Source organism: Heliconius melpomene, chromosome 17, assembly GCF_056956725.1.
Source record: "Heliconius melpomene rosina isolate 202511_hmr_F chromosome 17, ASM5695672v1, whole genome shotgun sequence".
Taxonomy (NCBI): Eukaryota; Metazoa; Arthropoda; class Insecta; order Lepidoptera; family Nymphalidae; genus Heliconius; species Heliconius melpomene.
In genome coordinates, this window is record NC_140405.1 from 2,162,574 (window position 1) to 2,184,442 (window position 21,869).

Genomic DNA, 21,869 nt, shown 5'->3' on the forward strand with positions numbered 1-21,869 from the left:
ATAATTATAAGTACATGGCAACCCTGATAGTACTATCTACGTTTTGATTATGTGATTTTTTTACAATCTGCAGGAAAATCGATGAATAACCGCTTGTATTTTGTAATTGCATTGAGTCAGAAACTTATTTGTCCGTGTTCCAAGGGACCGTAGACCTATTACATATTTGAATTTGATATTAATTTCACCATGATACCTCTACGCTAGGATTCCGTTTCTAACTATGCACACTCTAAAAACGCGCAATTTATTTCAACTACATAATATTATAATAATAACATATTTCGTACAGATAGGCCGTTATGCCGGAAGAGAGAAGTGAAATTGATAGGTGCAGCGCTACAAGAGCCGTCCAAAGTGGAGTGTGAAGTGGACGCTTTTCCGCCTCCAGACACCTTCGAGTGGACACTCAACAATTCAGCTGGTTCCATAAAGGTCGATCCGGTAAGTAACCTTCATTGTAACCTTCAAAATATTGAGATTAGTTAAAGCTTTTGTTATATTACGTTTTATTTTTACGCAATTGGAAGGAAAAATATAATGAAATTTTATATTTTTTATGTGGATCAACATTAAAAAAAATTAAAAATATTTCATGAATTCTAGCCAAGTGATAATTCTAAATTATTATCTTTGTATATTGTAATAATCTCCATACAGCTACAAATATAAAAAACACGTAAAGCTTAATGAAAAATAATAATTCATGAATTCTTTTTCGTGAATATAACTCAATTAAATACACTGAATAATATATTTCTTCATCTATAGGTTAATAATTAAGAAATCGCTTCACGAATTTCATAAAAAAACAACTGATTGTCTAATAAAAAAACCATTATAAAGTAAATTAAACAACTTTGACATTGGAAGTTGAAAGAAACTAAAATACTGTCATTTGCCTCATTATAATAATTGTAGGCACCTGCTATCATTATTGTAGAACGTTTGTTTAGTATAATGTAATTGTCTATCCTTTTATCGTCGTTGTTTCATTAAAAAGGTGGGTATTATTATAGTTAAAGGTCTATTAAACTATAAATTTAAAATAACTATTTTTTTATCGCTGAGAAATTTTACGTAGACTATCGATATGTAAGACAAATTTCATATATTATTAGAGACCAGTCGTGGTGCCGGGAAACAAGTGTGCGACTATAAGCGCGACATGAGTTTATTTCCAATCGAGGAAATAAATTATTTCACATTTTCATTTCTTCGCTCTGGTATTGAGGAGCGGCGTTGAATTCCGCCACGCAACAGGCAATGCCCCAAGCGATAAAAAGTGGTTAAAAGCTTTAACACTAGGCTCCCTCTGCCTACCCGGGTCACCTACCACCTGCCTAACAGCGTGAAGGTGAAAATTTTATACAAGTAATAAATAATTTTAAATGAAGCAATTAACATTCTTATCAAACCTAAGTCATACAATGCCATAAATTATATTACATTGAATCGTCGAGCCCTGAAGTGGTTGAAAATTACAAATGGACATTTTGTACATAAATTGCTTGAAAATATATTTACATGATTTTTTCTTAAGTAGTAAGTTTTTATATAGTTTAAAAATTGACTTTTTTCTTGTATAACAGGGTAGGCCTAATATTAAAACAATCTTACTATTATTAAGACACTCGGTTTCATATTTTCCGCCCAATTTTCCAGAAATTACGTCTTGAGTGCTGAAACTCAACGCCAAGATTTGTCTAACAGAGCGGGGAAGTGAACATAATTTACATATAATCACTTCCTCGAGTGGAAATCAAACTTAGACTTCAAGTAACTGGATGTGAATATTTCATATTAATTAAGGTTAATATATTCACACTTCGACAAACAAATAGGTAAAAATCTGACAGAAAGATAACACTAATCTTGTAAGTGTTCTATTCTTTCTTTTGAGCAACAGAACCATAATAATTGAGAAATTTCATACATCATAAAATAAATTCCACGAAGAAGCGAACGAAAGCTTTTGTAAAAAGTCTTTCCATACATAGGAAGACAAAGGAAAATTAATAATATAATATAGAAAATTCTTATTACATTACATTATTTATACATTTAAAAAAAAAAGTAGGGGAATTGTGCTTAAGATGACATACTTTTTGTTTGAAGACAAATATTTCAAATAAATAAAGTGATCTGAGAACGGCATATTGCGTATACTATTATATATTTCATAATCAACGAAATTATTTTAGTTTCAGAACAATCATCTTTCAAACATCATGAAAATAAACAAAAATCGCACTTAGGTCGACCAGAGTAAGACGAAATATCTACAGGGTAAAATGACATACTTAGTATGTGGCATAAAAATGCCATCATTATTTGTCGAGCATAGTTCACAAATAAATAGTTTCTTCTTTGCTGGGGGGCTTTTAAACAGTATTAAGGCCAGATTCATATATGTTGCAAATTTTATGAGGTTGGATTCCGTTATCAGTCACTTCCTTTTCCAAAAGGGAAATAAGCTTCGTCACCTGCGTCTATTGAATGCCCTTGCTCTAGCAGCCTTATCCATGTCTTCTTGTGACCAATATATATTCGTTTGTAATTGCCAGGCATTTTGTCGGCAAAGCAAAAAAAATACATCGATTCTATTTATAAGGGTAAGATAGTATGCCATCTTATACTCACATTTTGTATGTCATCTTACCCAATAGATATATGAATTTAATTTTAACTGTTGTGACAAAAGTTTATAGGTTAGGATGCGCTTTAAGCGTTAGTTGTGTCATATAATAACCCTATTTTACATTTATAATTAGTTCAAATAGAAAATCTTTATCTTACATATCTTTTCACCATCAAGCAAAAGCGAAAGAAAAATTTGTTGCAATTGAAAATAACGAAAACACGAATTACTTGCCCATCTGCATTCATTTGCAGTCATACTGAATTTAAGCACTAGCTGCATCTACAGACGCTCTCTAAAACGTCACAAGATCGCACTTAGCGCTAATAGTTTCATCAATATTGGTAGTGTGTCATCTTATCATAGTATGCCATCTTGAGCACAATTCCCCTATAATACAATTTCATTAACGAAACAACATGAATTCTTATAAAACATTCCTTATAACATAGTTTCAAGTTTCACAATATTACTAAATATGTTCTCTAGAGATTTTTTGACATAGATTTCATAAGTAAGTACAAAGGGCTATATCCTTGCTCGTTTGAAGCGAAAAGTCGCGAAAAGGTCGCAACTTTGGGAATACTTCCTGATTTTTTATGATATCACCCTCGGGCATAAGAAATTATTGAAAAGCGGATCTTTTCTTTGTTCTGTGATATAAACGGGCCCCTTCTATTGAACTTTATTATTCGACATCGGTGTGTTTCATATTCATTCTTACAATGAATAAATCACAAATGTTTGATAGGTTTGGGATTGATATTGTGTATTTCGTGTTTCATTTTGTATTTATAGCAAGTTTATTATTTAAAATTCCTTTTTTAAACATTTTTTGTAGTTATTGCAGCAATCCTAGAAACCTCACTGTGTACACCTCGATTTCTGAAAGTATCTATATTAAAATTATTAATTTCTCTAATGGAAACGAGCCCACACGCTTACAGGCAATTACTGTTCCACAGCGCCACGTTCGCTTCATACTTATATTAATTTGAATAAATTATATTAACTTTTATATAAATTCTAATTTACTTAAGTATATAAATATTTAGAATACATAAATACAATTATATAATTAATACTGTATATATAGTACGTACATTATACAGACAAAATGAAACATAGAACGTTTTTATACCGTTGTATTCTTAAGAAAATTTCAATAGTTGTGTTGCTATAGCTGAGAGGAATTTTAATTGTTTTCATGACTCGATCTAAACATTAAATATTTTTATATTAAAATCTTTGAACGTAAGAATTAATTCGAAGAAGATATTAAAAAACTCTTAAGATTTCTATAGAGAAAATATATTCAGAGTTTTAATCTTATACAGAAGTATAATATCCATTTGTTATGAAAACAAAAATGTATAAAAATATTATTCAAAAAAACGTTTTTAAAAACCAGCATTTTAGATATTACGTTACTATTATCTTGTATTGTATTATTATGATATTGGTGTATAATAGTCTATTGTATTTTACAAATCAAACCCTTTTGTTTAATACCTATATTCATATAAGGTAGATTGTGCAAAAAATTGTATACCGCCATTATATTACGGCGGCCACGTTTGAGTCCCCTGCATCGTTTTGAAGTAAGCCTCGTGCCTCTGCGCCACGACTGCCATAGTTAGCTATATTTGCTATATGACATAAATCATTATTTTTTCCCTAGGACCGATTTACAGTGGATGCACAATCTGGGAAGTCAGTATTAACCTACGTTCCCGTGTCCGACATAGACTACGGCACACTGTCGTGTAGAGCGACAAACCTCGCTGGACAACAGAGTTCACCCTGTATATACACCCTACTACCTGCTACTAGGCCGGACCCACCTTCAAATTGTTCGGTCTACAATTTAACCGATGACTCATTGGATTTGACGTGTTTAGCAGGTAATTTGATGGAAATACTGTATTTTTGATACATATTTAAAATATTTTTAACTAAATAGGGTATTTTTTTTTAAATAAAAGAAGAAAATAATTATAACCGGCATAACATATGGCTATACCAAATTGTTTCAATTTATTTCGGGTATTTAGTTGAGAGTGTAGAACCTAGTGATAATTTACAATACCTTACTTTTCGCTTTATTTCATAAAGAAATATGAATATATACTATGAAAGTTTCCAGGGCACGAAAATGAAAATAATTTAAATAGTCGAGTCTAAATAATTATTTCATCATAAATATTACTATATATTTTCTACAAATGTACATTTTTTTCGGTTTTACTCTGTATCCTACACGCAGTAGGTTAGGCAGAGGGAGCCTAGTGTTAAGACTTCACTCGAATCGTTTGACTTTCATTGTGTGTTGAATGGCGGAGCTTAGCGGAGCGCTTCCTCGACATGAGAGCGAAGAAATGAAAATATTAACTATTTTATTTCCTCGAGTGGAAATCCAACCCACAAACTGTACCGTTTACAGTCCGTGGCGCAGAAGCTGCGCCTGTAATGACCTCATTAAGATAATTATAATAACCATTTAGTAAAAATAATTTTCTTACAGGCTACGAAGGTGGCTTACAATGTGTGTTCATAGCCGAAGTATGGGCCAATGAAGGTCTAGTGACGAATTCTACTAATGGAGCAGCAGTGTGGAATCTTAGACGCCTTGGTGCTAATAGGCATTTGAAATTGGTTGTTTACGCAGCAAATAGTAGAGGCAGATCTGAACATATTACATTTACTGTAGAAACTGCTCCAAGATTGTCACCAAGAACAGGTGAGTGATTTTTTTATCTATTTATTTTATTTAATTTTTGGTGAAGGTACGAAGAATATAAATTTTATGTTTGATTTTCCATTTGAAATACGAGGATGAACCTTATCTTACTAGCTTGAGAAAGAAAAATATTTCAGCATTGATCCTACTTTAGTAGCTAGTAGTACTAGTAGTGGGCCTATAGCCAATATATTTTTATTTGTGCTGATATAATGTAAACAATTAAATTATGGTGTGCATTTATAACCTAGTGCTTAGGACACTCCGTTTTTCACTTTCCGCCCAATTTTTGAGGCATTGTGTGTCGTTGTCTCAAAAATAAAAAAAAACAACCTTTCCAGTGGGGCTCAAGGTAAACGTGATGATTGAGGGTTCAATACCAATTAGAGAAAGTTAACAAAAAAAAGTGATATAAAATAAAATCTAGGTAAAAAAATAAGAAAAAACCACCATGAAAATCTAAAATCCCCTACAAATCCAAGGAAAATATATAATACTAGTGGCCCGCTCGCGGTTTCACCCGCGTGAACTATGTTATTATTAATTACTGTCTCCATGGCTACGTCCTAGTGACGTCTATGCAAAATTTGGGACTCCTAGCAGTTAGTAACGAATGACAAAGACAAATGTCATTAGTAACGAAGTTTCATACAAACTTTTAACCCCAAAAACAACCCCTTAAAAGTCGAATAGTACAAATTCCCGTTTTAGCGAGCACCTACGTCCTATAAGTAACTCCTATGCAAAATTTCAGATTTCTAGCACATGTAGTTTCTGAGATTTCGTGATGAGTGAGTGACCTTTCGATTTTATATATATAGATAAAAAAAGACGCCAATACTTTGCTAACGACTTTATACGAAAGAAATAAAAATACGTTTTTTTTTGATAAAACCAATGTAAGAAGTTACAAAGCGCACGAAATCCTTTTATAAACAGAGAACACACAGTTCTTGATCTTTGCACGTTCGGCCTTTTATCGTTTGCGCTTTTACTTGGAATCTTTTGTTGCAATCTGAATGCATTTTATATATTCACAAATAGAGTAATTCAAGTTTAAAGTATAAACTACAAACTAAGTGTATACGTACTACTAGTATTTTCTCTTTAGAAGTTTTACTTTAATATAGGTACATATATATTTTATAAATTGATTTTTCTATTTAAGAATAAACAATTTTCGTGAAAGCAATTTTATACTCAATGCTTCAAACCAAGCCCACAATATTTGATATTTATATTTTTTTAAGCTACACGCTATATGTCACACGGCGAAGGGAACCTAGGAACCTAATGTTAATACACTGGGTTTCCCACTTTTCTATATATTGCGAGTTGAGTGGCGAATTTCAACGTCGGCAAAACAAAAATATCTTTTCTATTTTATATTTTAAGGCAAATAGAGCGGACTTTGTGGTAAATTATTCTATTTTCTTTCGTTGCGCATTTTCAATACAATTTTGTCCTTACTTCAGCACTTCTTCACATATGTGAATGTACATATATATATTTATACGAATCCTAAAACGCTTTTCATGTCAGCGTAGAATATAGAAAATAACGTGCTTGAGAACAAAAATTAAACAAATTCAATTTATATTTTCCTGCAAAATATTTTTCCACAATAGAATAAACTATACACACGGTTGCGAGACATTTAAAACACGTTCCATGAATCACGTAGCGCGGTGGAGGGTTTCTTTATGTGAATAAGACTTTCGTTTCAAAAATATATTTTTGTATTATCTATATATATAAAAGGACTTGTCCTCACTGACTGAGGTAAGACGCACGCACAGCCGTAACCGCTGGTGGCAGAAACGTGAAATTTGGACAAAAGTTTACTTTCGTAATCTGGACATCCACTAAGAAGGGATTTTGAAAAATTTTAACCCTAAAGGGGTGAAATAGGGGTTCAAAGTTTGTATGGAAAAAAATTTAAATCGGCACCGAATTTTATAAAATTTGAAATTTAGATTTTTAAAAGTATTTAATTGAACACGTGTTTCATCGTTTTCTAGAATTCTTCCCCTAAGGGTGCAAATAACGGGTTGAAAGTTTGAATAAGTTTTTTTAAATCGTCACCAATTTTTATAAAATTTGAAATTCAGACTCTTAAACGTATATAATTAAACACATATTTCATGGTTTTCTAGAATTCACCCCCTAAGGGTGCAAATAAGGGGTTGAAAGTTTGTATGGGAAAATTCTTAAATCGCCACCGATTTTTATAAAATTTGAAATTTAGACTCTTAAAAATATTTCATTGAACACATGTTTCATGGGTTATTAGAATTCACCCCTAAATACGCAAGCGAAGCTGCGCGCGTCCGCTAGTTTAATATATTAAGGCCTCCGTGGCGTAGGTGCCTCTATTTGAGCATAGGAAAACAAAAACGGTTGTAGGTTCCCGTAGGGTCCCGGTACTATCATTATATTATTATATTTTTTATCCGCGTATCTAAAGTTCTGTTTTTACGTTACCCTTTTAACCTTCTTGATCCCGGTAACTCAAATAGAGGCAGATTGAAGGCATGATTGATCTATAATATTATTAAAACCGATTTTTCATGAAGATTTTGTGCTCATAACACTTACGTAGGTTATTTTGGAAAGATATACCTATAAAGATAAAGTAAAAAGACGCCCAAATTTGTCCCTTCAAATTTGTATATAATCAAATCAATTCTAAACTGGGGAATGAATTGTCTTAATATTAGGTTTCACCTGTTTTTTACATTACATTATCCCACTATAAAGCTTCATTATAGTGGGGTAGGCTGGGAGAACCTAGTGTTAATACATTCCTTTGCGGATCTGAACGCCACGCTCTACTTTCGAACGAGTAAATAAAATTCCCCCGAGTGAGATCGAACTCACATCTGTCACGTTTACAGACAATCGTTGTACCACTGCGCCCCATCGATCTCAAATTATTATAACCAAACTAATAAAAAAAATCAACTGGTAATTGCTAATAAGCACTATTGAAACCGAAAGCAGAACTAAAAACGAATAATCCTGAAGAATGTCAACAGAAATAATATCGTGTAATACAGTTTTGAGTACGCAAAAAGTTTCATACGCCGCACCCGCCCCGCCCCACCCCGTCCCGCACCGTCCCGCTGTGGTTGCATTTGGTTGCCGGATAACTTTTATTAGAAGTACTTTCATGGTCGGTAAAATTTCGAAAGTGTTCCGTTTTAACTGTTATTTTGTTGAAAAGCATAAGCAGACTTCGCAATTTGTAATGCAAAGCAGTGCTACCAACTTTTCCAACTTCGAAGTTTTATATATTTTTTTTTTAGAAAATTATATTGTATTCTATGTAGATTATTGTAATGTTGTGGTAGCTTATTTTAGTTACAAGAGTAGAGTCTGTTGATTCGAATCTAGATCGCAGAAATCAGTTATTTCTTTAAAGAGATGTAGATACATATTATGTATATAAATATTTATTTTTGTGTTTTTAGCCATGATGAAAGAAAATGTTCAGCCGTTTAAAGTTTCTCAGCTCTGCTTAGTTGTCTGTTTACTATTTAGAACTTTTCGTGTGGAGGTTTTTAATTATCAATTATTTATTTTCGTCATTCAAAAGTAAAATACATTTTTAATTTAATTTTATAATGTGAAATAAGTGAAAAAAAAAAATTATGTGTAGACTATTATTATTATTACTATATAACTTAGAATAACAAAGCATTTCACACCTAATATATAAAGTAGCTTTTACAAATCATACAGCATAAAGAAAATTAAGTTTTCATATATTCCATTACAAAATCGTTCGAGTGATCGCGAATGCGTGTTGAATATTTAAAAATACTTCGACGCGAGAGGTGTGCGAGTTTGTTTCCATTGTATGGGATCCATTAATATCTAATTAGTTTTACATACACGTCACGTTTCAACGATTGAACGAATGCTGAACTATAACAAGGTATGAAAAATTAAAAGGAATTTTATCAAAATAGTTTTAATAATATTCATCTATAGTATAAAATAAAAATGTTTTAGTATCGATGTGGTAAGAAACTGTCTTTTTATATTCAAAAATATTTTAGAGTTATTTCTATTTTTATTAAACGTGCAGCGTTATGTTCCGCCATTCAACACATGACATATCGAAAATTGAACAGAAAATAGGAAATGGAGTCTTTAAGACTAGGTTCCCCCTGCTACATGGATGAATGTAACACTTATACTACCAATATATTTTAAGATATCTTTAAATAGATTTGAATTTAATTTACTCCAAAAAGAATAACTGTAATTGGAGCTTAAATAACAATAATAAAAAAATCTACATTTATAATTATAAGAAACGTATAATGGAAAAATGATACCGTTTCTAGGACGTACGATATACCTATATATGTATGTAACGTAGTACGTTTACGAGTATGTATACTAGCATCAAACGCCAGGAATAATGTCGACGTAAAGATGAAATCATATTATAACATATAAATTAAATTATTTAATATATTAATAACATATTTTATATTAATAGTAACATATATATTTTATATGTTGAAAAATGATATACATACCTACCTATGGTGATCTAATAGCTTAATATAAGTAAATAAAGTATATACTTATATACTTATATATAAAATTACCCAGTCTAATCAGGAAAATTGCTATACTGGGTCCTTTCTAGGTCTGATCCTAGTAGAGACTGGAGAGCCTAAGCCTATGTCACGAAGTTCTTCTATACCGCAAAGTATGAAATAAGTTAATACGAGGCTAATTAGACAGAAACTGCACTCCAAACTTGAAAGCTTACCACAATTTAAGCTCTTTGAAGTTAGACCTAATTATAAAATTAAATTAATTTAATTATATATTTTCAACGTAATTTGAGTCTGTCGTTGCGCAGGGTTAGGGCAGTGTGACTGTAACGCAACGGCTGTGAGCTCGATCCCTACTCGGGGTAATGAATTATTATTTATTTAATATTTTCATGTCTTCGCTCTGGCACCAAAGCAAAAGTCGTGCGTTGAGTTCCACCACTCAACACTCTATGCCTCGTAAAATTTGGCGATAAGTAGGGAACGGAGTGTCTTAACATTAGGTTCCCTCTGTCCTACCCTGCTGTGTGCGGGATAGAGCGTGAAGGTGATTTTTTATGAAGCTATCTATATATTATGTAGGTATCCGTGATATCTGGTATGAAATCATCATATACATAATTTTGACACTGACAAATGATATGTCATGATAATTATTATGAATCACGAATTACGAAGCTAAATCCCTTTCTTAACTAGATAATTAATTAATGTTTACAATTTGTACGGATTTTGGACTTTTGTCTGTTTTAACAGCTGTTGTGGTGGGTGGGAATGTTTGACGGTTGTCTCTTCGAATCTGAGCGGGGAGAAATGTAATAAATTGTTATTTAATGTGTTTTTCGACACTTAATTTTTCGCATCTGCGAAGCTTAACGCTAAACATCGACAAAACATAAGATCGACAAAAAAGTCCGCGAGAGCATATTCGTATCTTTTAAGAATAACGTGTAGTGACCATTTTTCTGTCTAAAAATAATAATTTCAATATTTTTTTTATTGTGAGGGATATTTTTCCATAATGGTATTAATCCTTATCCTTTAAAATACTTTATTAATTTTCTACGTTAAACGAAGATAAAATTTGCTTTTTACAATATTTCGAAATTGCGAATAGTTTTACAGAAAAACGCATATAATTGTTGACACATCCCGCCGTTGACACATCAGCTGTATGTTACTCAAGTGTCACTTATCCCTTACTCTCAGCATATAAATAAGTATATTAGCTACGTTGGCCATTTAATGTTGATCAAAACTGTCTTTTACTGTTTTTTCATTTTAATAAGTACTTTAGAAGTTGTTACAATATCAAAACATCCTTGCTGCGAAACGCGCCCCGCGACGTTTTGCTTATACAAGCGCGTCATGAGTAGTCATCGGTGGTTCAGTGGTAGAATGCTCGCCTGCCACGCGGGCGGCCCGAGTTCAATTCCCGGCCAATGCATTCTATTTAATTTTCCTCACAGGCAGCCACGTAGTGCTTGCTTTTCATCAGGGACAGAATACCCTCATCAGTATTAACCACAAGTTCGAAAAAAAAAACCCGCCTGCCTTTATAGCAACGAAGATTTAGATGCGTTTGCACGTATTGGATAATTGAAGTTGAATGTATTATTTAAGCGCGATATATTTGGTTTCATATTTTTTGTAGTAGTTATTAGTAGGTAGGCTTTTGTTTATAATTTCTTCTGTTTAAAAATAGTCATTTAACTATCTAAAAATAGTAATTTAAATATATTTTAATAAGTACTTGAAAAGATTAGTAGCACAGATTTAAAATTACGGTACCTACTAAAAAATCCTTGCTGTGTAAAACAATTGGAAAATCCTTATTGAAACTACGAAAATGCGGGTTGCATTAGAGTTTAATTATTTTTCACATTATCTTAAGTGCTTTGCAAACATACATTATATGAATAATCCAGTAGTAAAAGCGGGCGAAGCCGCAAGGGGGTCACTAGTATTAATATAAATATTATAGAAATTTAAAAATATTTAATATTAAATATATTTACATATTCACATAGGAGTACGAAAGAAGGCAGAACACAATCTTAATTAAATTATGACTTTTGTACACAAAATTAATGATTTTCAAACTGGCACACTCTACGTAAATGTTAATAAAAGGAAAATCGTATAATAAATATGATAATTACAAATTTAATATCAAAATCTCCTCGCAGTTTCTCGAGGGTATTATCTCTCGATTAAGAGTGGGAAGTCTTTTGTTTATTACGTAGAATTCACAAATTAACAGTATAAGAATAATTATACCGTGATAATTAGTCTTGGCGACGGGTTGTGAAATATTTATATTTAATTCTGGTCTCTGCTCTGGTATCGAGGCAAAGCGCGGCGTTGAGTTTCGCCAATCAACACGCAATTCCTTCAGAATTTAGAGTTAAGTTGGGAGCGGAGTATCTTAACACCAGGCTTCCTCTAACTACGCTGCTACATGCAGGATACAGCGCGAATCTGAAAAAAATAAAATTACAACACATTAAGAAATTGCACCGACCATATTATTACGCGTAAATTAAGTAATGGGCAGGCATACAGCAGAGTAGGGAATCTGACGTTCCACGTTCCCCATTTTCCACTCAATTTTTGTAATATTGCGTCTTTAGTCGCGCTTTGTCTGGAAAAAAGAACGTTATTATTCTTAGATTCCTATTTATGTGGAACTGGTAAAAAATATCCATATTTAAAGATATAATTGCATCTTTAACCTATTCAGACCGAAGACCTTATAAATTATATAAATATGCACACGGAAAATTTTAACTCATATACTCCTAAGTGAAGCTAACTGTAACTAAGGTATATGACACTTTTTAAATAATGTATAATATAACATCAAAATTGCTAATTCGGACCTAAATTCAATTACCGCCTAACGACGAGCTAGGTAAAAGTATAGGCGTTACCATTGCCATGAAAACGGCGATTTGGCTTAAATTCTAGTATCAATTTCGTAGCTTAATCGAGTTGTGATGACAATGTTATTCTAGCATCGTTTAAATTTTAAATTTTGTGTAAGTAATCGTACCCCGAAAGTCTATTTACCTATTTAAGGTTTTACGAAATGGGGAATGGAGTGTCCTAACATTAGGTTCCCTCTGTCTATCTAGCAGGCTAGGCCGAGGGAACCTAGTGTATGTTGGACACATCATGAAGCTAAAACAACATATTATACACATCTAATTACAAGTACATATTCATGTAAACGATACTTGATCCTAGAAAAGATTATCAAAAGACTTCTTTTTACTAATATAACTTTTACTTAAAAAAAATATCTTTTTGGTACGCAGAACCTCAAGAACCTTGGGAAGTAAATTGGGCGGTGGGCGGAGTGTTGGGTGCGGCACTCACTGTCGCGGTCATCTTGTGCCTTGCCCTCATTGCCACTCGAATACGACATAGAGCTAGAGATTATGAAGGTATGTTATACGTATTACTTTTTTCTGTATATTTTTTTAATTTGATGTCTATATCTAGATTCTTTTCATCATTTTCGCCCATAAGAGAGTAATAAAAGAGAGTTTTATATTGTTTTTTTTGTCTATGACTTAGTCTACATTAACTTATAACAATATATTTTGGCTGATTTTTACATTACAATTATAATCATTTACGTAATATTTGTCTGTCGTCAGCATCTGACTATACGATTTGTTTGTGGGTTCGGACCCCATTCGGAAGAATGATTATAATTTAATTATTTTCATTTTATAGCTCTCGTAGACAAAGTACAGCGTTGAGTTCCGCCTTTTAACATACAATTTCTCAAATTTATTTGTTATGTGGGGAACAAGTATCTTACCACTAACTTCCCTCTCTCTATCCCGACATGCGAGAAAGAACGTGAAGCTTTAAAAATATAAATTATAATATTAATTTTTATCCTCAGTGACAATGCAATCAGCCAAGAACCAAAAAGCGACACTCCAGAAGCGATCCTCCCCCGACGACCGCAACCCGGATCTTATTCCACTTAGTAAAGGTAATTAATTATGGCACTCATGTTTCATATTAGCAAATTAGTAAAATAGTAAAAGATTTTTGCTATATTTTTCATTTAATTTTTCCAAGTAACTAAGTAACAAACGCACGATATTTACGTTTGTAAGCATCACGTTAGAATAGATACTAAAAGAAACCTGCTTTGTTTAAAATTAGAACGCCTTTCTGTTTAATATATTATATTGAATGTAATGTTAGCTGTGTTCTTAGATATTCAATCTTTAATGTAAACATTGTTTAATATTAATTAATTTTATAAAAGGCAGCTAGGATGAGTAATTTCGCTTTAGGTCCTGATCTTTGTACGATACGCGGGGAATGATTAAATTGATTTGAAATTTAAAGAGCAGGTTCATATATTTTAGAATAGAGAGTGGTAGGTTAAGTTAAGCTACTTTACTATTAAAAATTGATGGGTGTGCAGATCTCCTCCGTGTTCCACAAACATTAGGTAGTCAAACGTTTGACGATCTTACATAAAGGCTAGTCGTAACGGATAGTGACCTACCTTTGAGTTTCTGGTCTAGTTTATTGGGTAATCCAACCCTAGATACTAGGTTTTGGGTATTGAGGATATAAAACATTTATTTAATATATATATTTTAGGACATACCCTAATGCCATAGTATCAGTATTTTAATGTCGATGTAGGATGTAGGAAAATAATATGTCAATAGCTTCATATATCTATATAGGTGTATATATATTGTTGTAATGGACTATACTACTTTTGACCTGAAATGGTCAGCGTCACAGATCGGAGAAGGGTGAGAGTTCATTAGTTCCGTCCTGAAGAAGTGTGAGCTCTGATGGACGCTCGAGAAAGGCTCAGCTATTGCAGGGGAACGCCCTGAAGTATAATAAAACTCTTTCGTTATTAAATAACTGATAGATAACGCACAGATAAAACTACTGGACTAGAAAATTAACATTTAACTTATTAGTAGTTTAAGGAGAGTATGGGAACACTAAGAAAGGATCTCTCAATATTCCTTCGGGAATTGGAAAAACTGAGATTTTACTTTTAACCCTTAAATATATGAAACCTAAGCTGTGGGCGATGACATGACATGGTACAATATATATTTTTTGCTATTGATAGAATATTGACATAAGTAATAAGTCTTAAACATACATATATATGAACACAATTATTTTTTTATGCAACTTTAATAATATTGTAATCCTGGACTGCCCAAGATACGGCTCAGATCGAGCGATGCTGGAGGTCACCATCAACAAAAACCTAGACCAGCAATCACTCCACACCATCTTAGAATCAGAAGCCACCAGGACACCTTTCCTCACCTTCGCACGTAAAGCCATCTTAACAGCCGCGAAACGCAATAGCTCGCTAGTGGCTCTCCCCTCCGCGCCAATACCCGCGCCACCCTCACAAACATCCCAAACACCAGCACCTGCACCATCACAAACCCCTGCACCACTCACACAAAATTCCCAAACACCAGTACCCACACCACCAACAACACCTGCACCGCTTCCACAAGCTCCCCAGATACCAACTTCCGCACCACTTCCAATCCCCGTACTAATCCAACAAACACACTCGACACCTGCTTCTCCCACACCAACAATACCAACAAAATCAACAATAAATAAACTACTGGCCTCCCTCAAAAAGACCACAGGAGGCCTGCCAAAGAAGTGGAAAAAACTAACCACAAAAGTAAACCCGCCACAGCACAATCCACCAACACTGGCCACAACCAACGTGATGGCAATGCTAAATGAGAAGGCAGCGGACGGACAACCCGGAATAAGGGTCAGGAGCGTAGCCTTGTTCATGGCCGAGGGATCAGAAAGGGTGGGAATAGCTTTCAGTCGCTCGGAACCGCCGGATAGAGTCCAAATTTCACCAGGACTAGCAGCCCTACTCAAAGGAAGCACGAGTAAAACATCGGTGAGGTCAGCAAAAATAGACTCACTGACATGGCAAAGGCTGGCTGAACCCCCCTGCCGAATACTGCGGTCACAGAACAAAGTGATCGCATTGCTCGAGTGTGGGGAGAAATCTCCCTTTGCCCAACTTGACTCGATCCTCCGAAGAGTTCGGGAATGCACGCCGCAAGGAGCCCCTAAGACCATAAGCGTAGACGCAATGAGGGTAGAACCTTATAGAGGCAGCATAGCAAACTACTACGAATGCCTCAAGGTCGCCCACAAACACCAGCTAGTCGTCTACGAAGACAGGGGGGAATGCCTTGACTTCCTAAAGGCAAAGAAACATCTACCTTCCCCCTCAACAGAGGCTCCAACCGAAACGCCGAAGCAGAGCGGATCCGAGAGGCTGCAAGAGAAGCTGTACCCCGAGCCATCCACAAGCAAGACCAACACACCCACCCCCAAACATAACATCTCGAGGACTTTGGCGAGGGCCATTCTGGGACTCGTCGCTCCAAGGGAAAAAGAAACCCCAAAATGCTCTGCCTCTAAGGCTGCGCGCCAAACCAGCACCGAAGAAAGAGAGGACATTCCGGGAGTCGAAGAAACTCCAAGATGTTCTGCCTCTAAGGCTGCGCGCCAAACTAGCACGCAAGAGAGAGAGGTCAAAGCCTTTTTCGATACTCGAAATCAACGGGAACAAAAAGGACACCGCGAAGGCGTACTAGAGCACAGCAGAGGCAACATAACACTACCTGACCTAAAAATAGCCAGAAGCCCAAAGGAACATGCTATAAATGCGTTCATCGAGTTCTTAGCCACATTAAAGGCAACCCGCGAGGTAAACACCAATATCTGTAAAAAGATCCTTCAGACTTTCCAGAGAGGGAACTTCAAACTCCTGGAAGTAGAACTCGATGAAGCCAAAGCCGCCATCTATGACAACGTCAGCTCCCGTGTCATTCACGGAAGCATGACGGGACAGTACATGGCGGCCTATAGCAGCACCAAGGGCTTTATAGGCCTGGTCGAAAGTGAAAGAGTAGACGATCCCCCCAAATTCCTTACATCAGAGAGCGACCAAGTGGTAGTAGTGGCCGAATGCACGAGGGTGATGCTGGACGATAGGATACTCGGAATGGCAAACGCCATTTCAAGCGATCCTGAGCCGGGCGCAGCCTTCGTGAATTGGGAGCTACCAAAACTTTCCTGGGTAAATGGGGTTCCGGGGTGTGGTAAGACAACTCACATTATCAAGCACTTCGATGAGGACACGGAAGTAGTAGCGACAACCACAGTAGAGGCCGCGAAAGATCTAAGAGAGAAGCTGGCGCACCGCCTTGGCACGAAAGCGACAAAGAGAGTGCGAACAATGGCCTCGATCTTAGTCAACGGTTTTCATGAGGGAATAGCTATAAACCGGCTAACGGTGGACGAAGCCCTCATGAACCATTTCGGGGCCATTGTTATGGCGGCCAGACTGTCAGGAGCGAACGAGGTCACACTCATCGGAGATATCAATCAGCTGCCTTACATCGACAGACAAAATCTATTCGAATTAAGGTATTGTAGGCCTAGCTTGACAACCAACATCACATGCGAGTTGCCTTGCACACATCGGAGCCCAATGGACGTCGCCTATGCCCTCGCCGGAGTATATAACAGCATTTACTCCGCAAGCCCCATTGTCCACTCCCTAAAGGTTCTCGGATATACCGACGCGCGAATACCACACTGTAACGACGGCACCCTATATCTGGTCCACACGCAGGAGGAGAAGAGGCAGCTGAAAGACCAGGGATATGGAGCTGGAGCAGGTTCGCGAGTCATGACTATCCATGAGGCTCAGGGGCAGACCTTCGCAGACGTCGTCATCGTCCGAACCGGACGCGCACGGATCCGAGTACATGAGAGCGTCTCTCACGCAGTCGTCGCAGTGACGAGACACACCAACACCTGTGTCTATTACTCTGACGATGGCGGTGACGCAATAGGCAACTTCATCAGCCGAGCGGTGGGCGCTTCATTTACGGAGGTGGTGGAGGCGAACCTAAAAGGGGCAATGTCACAAAGAGACGATAGGGTGATAGAGGCACTGATCCAAAAACTTAAGGAAGGCGTTCTGCATAAGCCAGGCCAAATCTAAAATTCCACACCTATATACATAATAATTATACAAAAGACTATAATAATTATACAAAAGACTCTAATAACTATAATTTTTATTCTAATAATTTCTCTAATAATTATAATATATTCTTAAAATTAAAAAAAAAAAAAAAAAAAAAAATTGTCGGTAGGGGTCTCATCCAACCCCTCTAGTATAAGCTCTAGATATAAGTACAGTTTAAATTGTCCCAAAATTAAGTACGCCACATTAAAAGAACTTTCTTAAAATAAAAAAAGGCACGGGCAACTATGAGCCCGTGGATGTAGTTTTTTAAAATAAAAAAAAAAAAAAAAAAAAAAAAAAAAAAAAGCGGACCGCTCTTAAGATAAGATGGTATCGTTAAGCGTAATGCGAGCTCGAATTGGCCATCCTATATGGAAATCCCACATCTTTTTTACAATATTAAGGTTTTCATTTATTTAAGTCCTGTTATTCTTAATGTTGAATGTAAATATGATTTTTGTTATTTAGTTTTTATTGCTTTTGGGTATTTTATTAGGATGAAAGCCGGTTTAAATCGTGTAGTATATAATTATATAGTTTACTAGCGGCCCGCTTGCGGTTTCACCCGCGTGAACTATGTTATTATTAATTTCTGTCTCCATGACTACGTCCTAGTGACGTCTATGCAAAATTTGAGACTCCTAGCATTTGTAGTAACGAAGTTTCATACAAACTTTCGACCCCAATAACAACCCCTTAGAAGTCGAATATTGCAAATTCCCGTCTTAGCGAGCACCTACATACTATAAGTAACTCCTATGCAAAATTTGAGATTCCTAACATATGTAGTTTCTGAGATTTCGTGATGAGTGAGTGACCTTTAGATTTTATATATATAGATATTATATTTCAGTATTAAATATTTTCAGTAAATTATATAACTACAAATCAAGATTTTTATGAGTTTGCCCTCACTTGAAAGAAAAATAAGCCTATTTACACCACTTGAATTTTTTCCACCGGCTATGCCTATCCTACTGCCTATCCTATTAAGTGCGAGGTACAGCGAGAAGCTAAAAAACCTACATATCCTTTGCCTATCCTAGTATGGGAAAAAAGAACTTGAAATTACTTTACATTCATAAATTTTTCAATGAATTTAAAACAATTGAAGATACCTAAACTGCTACAGTTCTCATTATCCTATGAAATGTATGTACATATTATAGAACCTCCCGCTTATAATACAAATTGTTTGTATTAGTGAATTTACAACTCTACCTAACTCTACCTAACATTTAGGTTACGATAAAACTAATGGGTACTTTCATTCACGAATTGCATTTACACTAAGAAATTTATTTTGTTCATAATAAAATTGGAAACGGTTTAAAGCACACGCACGACCTTTTAAATAAAGTTTTATAAGAAATTAATAATAGATTTATAAAAGGAAACAATTACGAAAATAATAATAGGCTTACTTGTCTTGCCGAATTCAATTCGAATGTGAAAAGAAAGTGGGCAACAAAGCCTTTTAATGAGAATAGAGTGTCTTGATACTAGGTTCCCATGTTCCTTATGCCTTACTATGACCGGTGCATCCCGTTCTGAGGAAGGAACCTAGGAGGAGAGAAGTAGAAAGGAATTACTCAGTTTTTGGATATTTTAGAAAAATAAAAATTTGCTGTTTTTACAATCTACTCATTTTGACAAAACCTATATTATAAGTTTTCCCGAGTTTGATTTGGACCTTTTCTTTCTTCAGTGTTCAATAAAACTAAGAATGCTATTATCAAATCTAACAATATAACACTAAACAAGACAAGAAACAAATAACTTTACTTTTTGAATTCGATACAACATGTAATGTCATGTCAATTTATTAAGTAATAATTAATTACATTATAAGACAACAGTACCTTTGAGGCTTTATCACAAAGACCTATAGACAAACTGTACTAACTCTAAAGTCCGCCGATGGTATTGTACCTAACAGTAATATTTCACAACTTTCCTTATTAACCAAGCAAACTACGGAGAAATCTTTTCATCTTTTGATAAGGGCACTAACGAAGACGCTTTACGATCCTCACTTCGTACTTCGAGTGACGCCTGGGTAATTGTTTTCTTAAAGTACATCTTTTTTGTAGACGAAATTTGGAGTTCACTGAAGTTAAGTTGTTTTTGAGTTTATTATACATGTTTAATTTGTCAATGAATTTGTTTTGGACATCAGAATTAAAGGAAAAAAAGAAACAATATAATTTTGGTAATGTCTTGTTAATATTGCTTATGTACTTAATTTTAATCAAAATAAATCAATCAATAATAACATTAACATTTTTAAACTGTTATTCTTCACTCAGGAAAGAAGAATATCAGAATAAAAAAAATAACGTTAACATGCGTTCTCACCATTTTTTTTACGCTTCTTACAACTTATTTATCTTGTAGCTTTGTAGGAAGATTTGTACTTTCTTCCACTCAAAGATAATTGCTCAGAATTATTGGTTGGCAAGAGAGAATGCTATTTACTAAATAGTTTTAACATATTTAAAGTGTTATTCCACGCTTAGTCAAGTTAAATACTTAATATCGATAATCTTTCTCAAAGATAAAATAAGTTTTCCATTTTGCACTCTAAAGTCCACGCAAATAAAATTGCAAGCAACAACTACTTACTTATAAGATAATAAAGCAAAGTACACTGCACTGTATCTTCACAAATCACTAGAGACGCTCTAATATTTTGAGCTTTACAAACTTTTCTCTTGAAAATCTTATGAAAAATAACTAAAAGCTCACTCAATCACAATACGGGAGAAAATCTAAAAATGTATTTTGTAACTCCAACGTGCAATAAACCTGTACAACACAGATGTTATTAGACAGAGTGCTCTATAAATCGTGAACAATCCATAGTGTTTGTACGATTCTAAATGTTAGATTTAAATCCTACCATGAAATGCAGTAGAGTTGGCAAGTACTTGACTGAACGCTATGATTGTGGTTTCAATCCCCATTTTTGTGTTTAAATTTTGTTTTATTTCTTCATTGTAGTAGAACAAATGACAGTATATATTAAAAAAGCTAAAACTTATGCACGAACAGTTCTCCTTTCTAAAATAAATCAGAAATTTCCAAACTACGTAAGCTTCACGTTATTTATCACATATTGCAGGGTCGGCAGAGGTGACCATGTGTTGAGATACATAAATTGTAAATTTTTGAGATTTTGCGTGTTGAGTTATGGAACTCAACGCCGCTCGTTGTTTTCTTACCAGAGCGAGTGAATTAAAACAATATTACTCTGATAGGTATGTTATTAACAAGTGAATAATTTTACGTCTAAGGTATTCATGCTCCGTAGCAACGCTTGCTCATAACTTAGTAACTGCACCCAATTGAGCTAACACATTCTATAGAATACGAAGACCTTTCTCGTACTTGATATTTTAAGCAATGTAAGTGTTATGATACATCACTTCGTTTTATATTTTTCTATCAAGAAGTTGTGAGTATTTAAAAACAGAGGGAACCTAGAGTTAAGACACTCCGTTCCCTATTCTTACATATTACGCATATAATATGATAGAGGCATTTCGTGTTGAACGGTGGAACTCAACGTTGTGTTGTCTCGTTATAAGATTGTACTTGTTAGCCACAGCCTTAATGTATAATTTTTTATTATATAAAATGTACATTGTGTATGACATAGGCCTCTTATTAGACTTAAACGGAAAGTCTACACACTACTCTGCAAAAGCTCAGTAAATAGGTTTAAAACCAAAAAGATTTTGTACCTACTACCCGATAAAGCACGACACAGACGTTGCTAGACAAACTGCCCTGTAATTTGCG

General features: G+C 34.7%; 1 protein-coding gene across 2 annotated transcripts in view; it reads left to right on the top strand.

Annotated features, from left to right (window-relative positions):
• The window catches only part of LOC146529806 (contactin-5-like), a 200,261-nt gene that overhangs the window by 162,026 nt on the left and 16,366 nt on the right, over positions 1 to 21,869 (top strand). For both annotated transcript variants that reach the window (XM_085200105.1, XM_085200104.1), the window contains exons 11-15: positions 293 to 444; positions 4,323 to 4,545; positions 5,166 to 5,381; positions 13,279 to 13,407; positions 13,878 to 13,970. In XM_085200105.1, the coding sequence (XP_085056231.1) occupies positions 293 to 444; positions 4,323 to 4,545; positions 5,166 to 5,381; positions 13,279 to 13,407; positions 13,878 to 13,970 (813 nt within the window). The remainder of the gene's footprint in view (positions 1 to 292; positions 445 to 4,322; positions 4,546 to 5,165; positions 5,382 to 13,278; positions 13,408 to 13,877; positions 13,971 to 21,869) is intronic.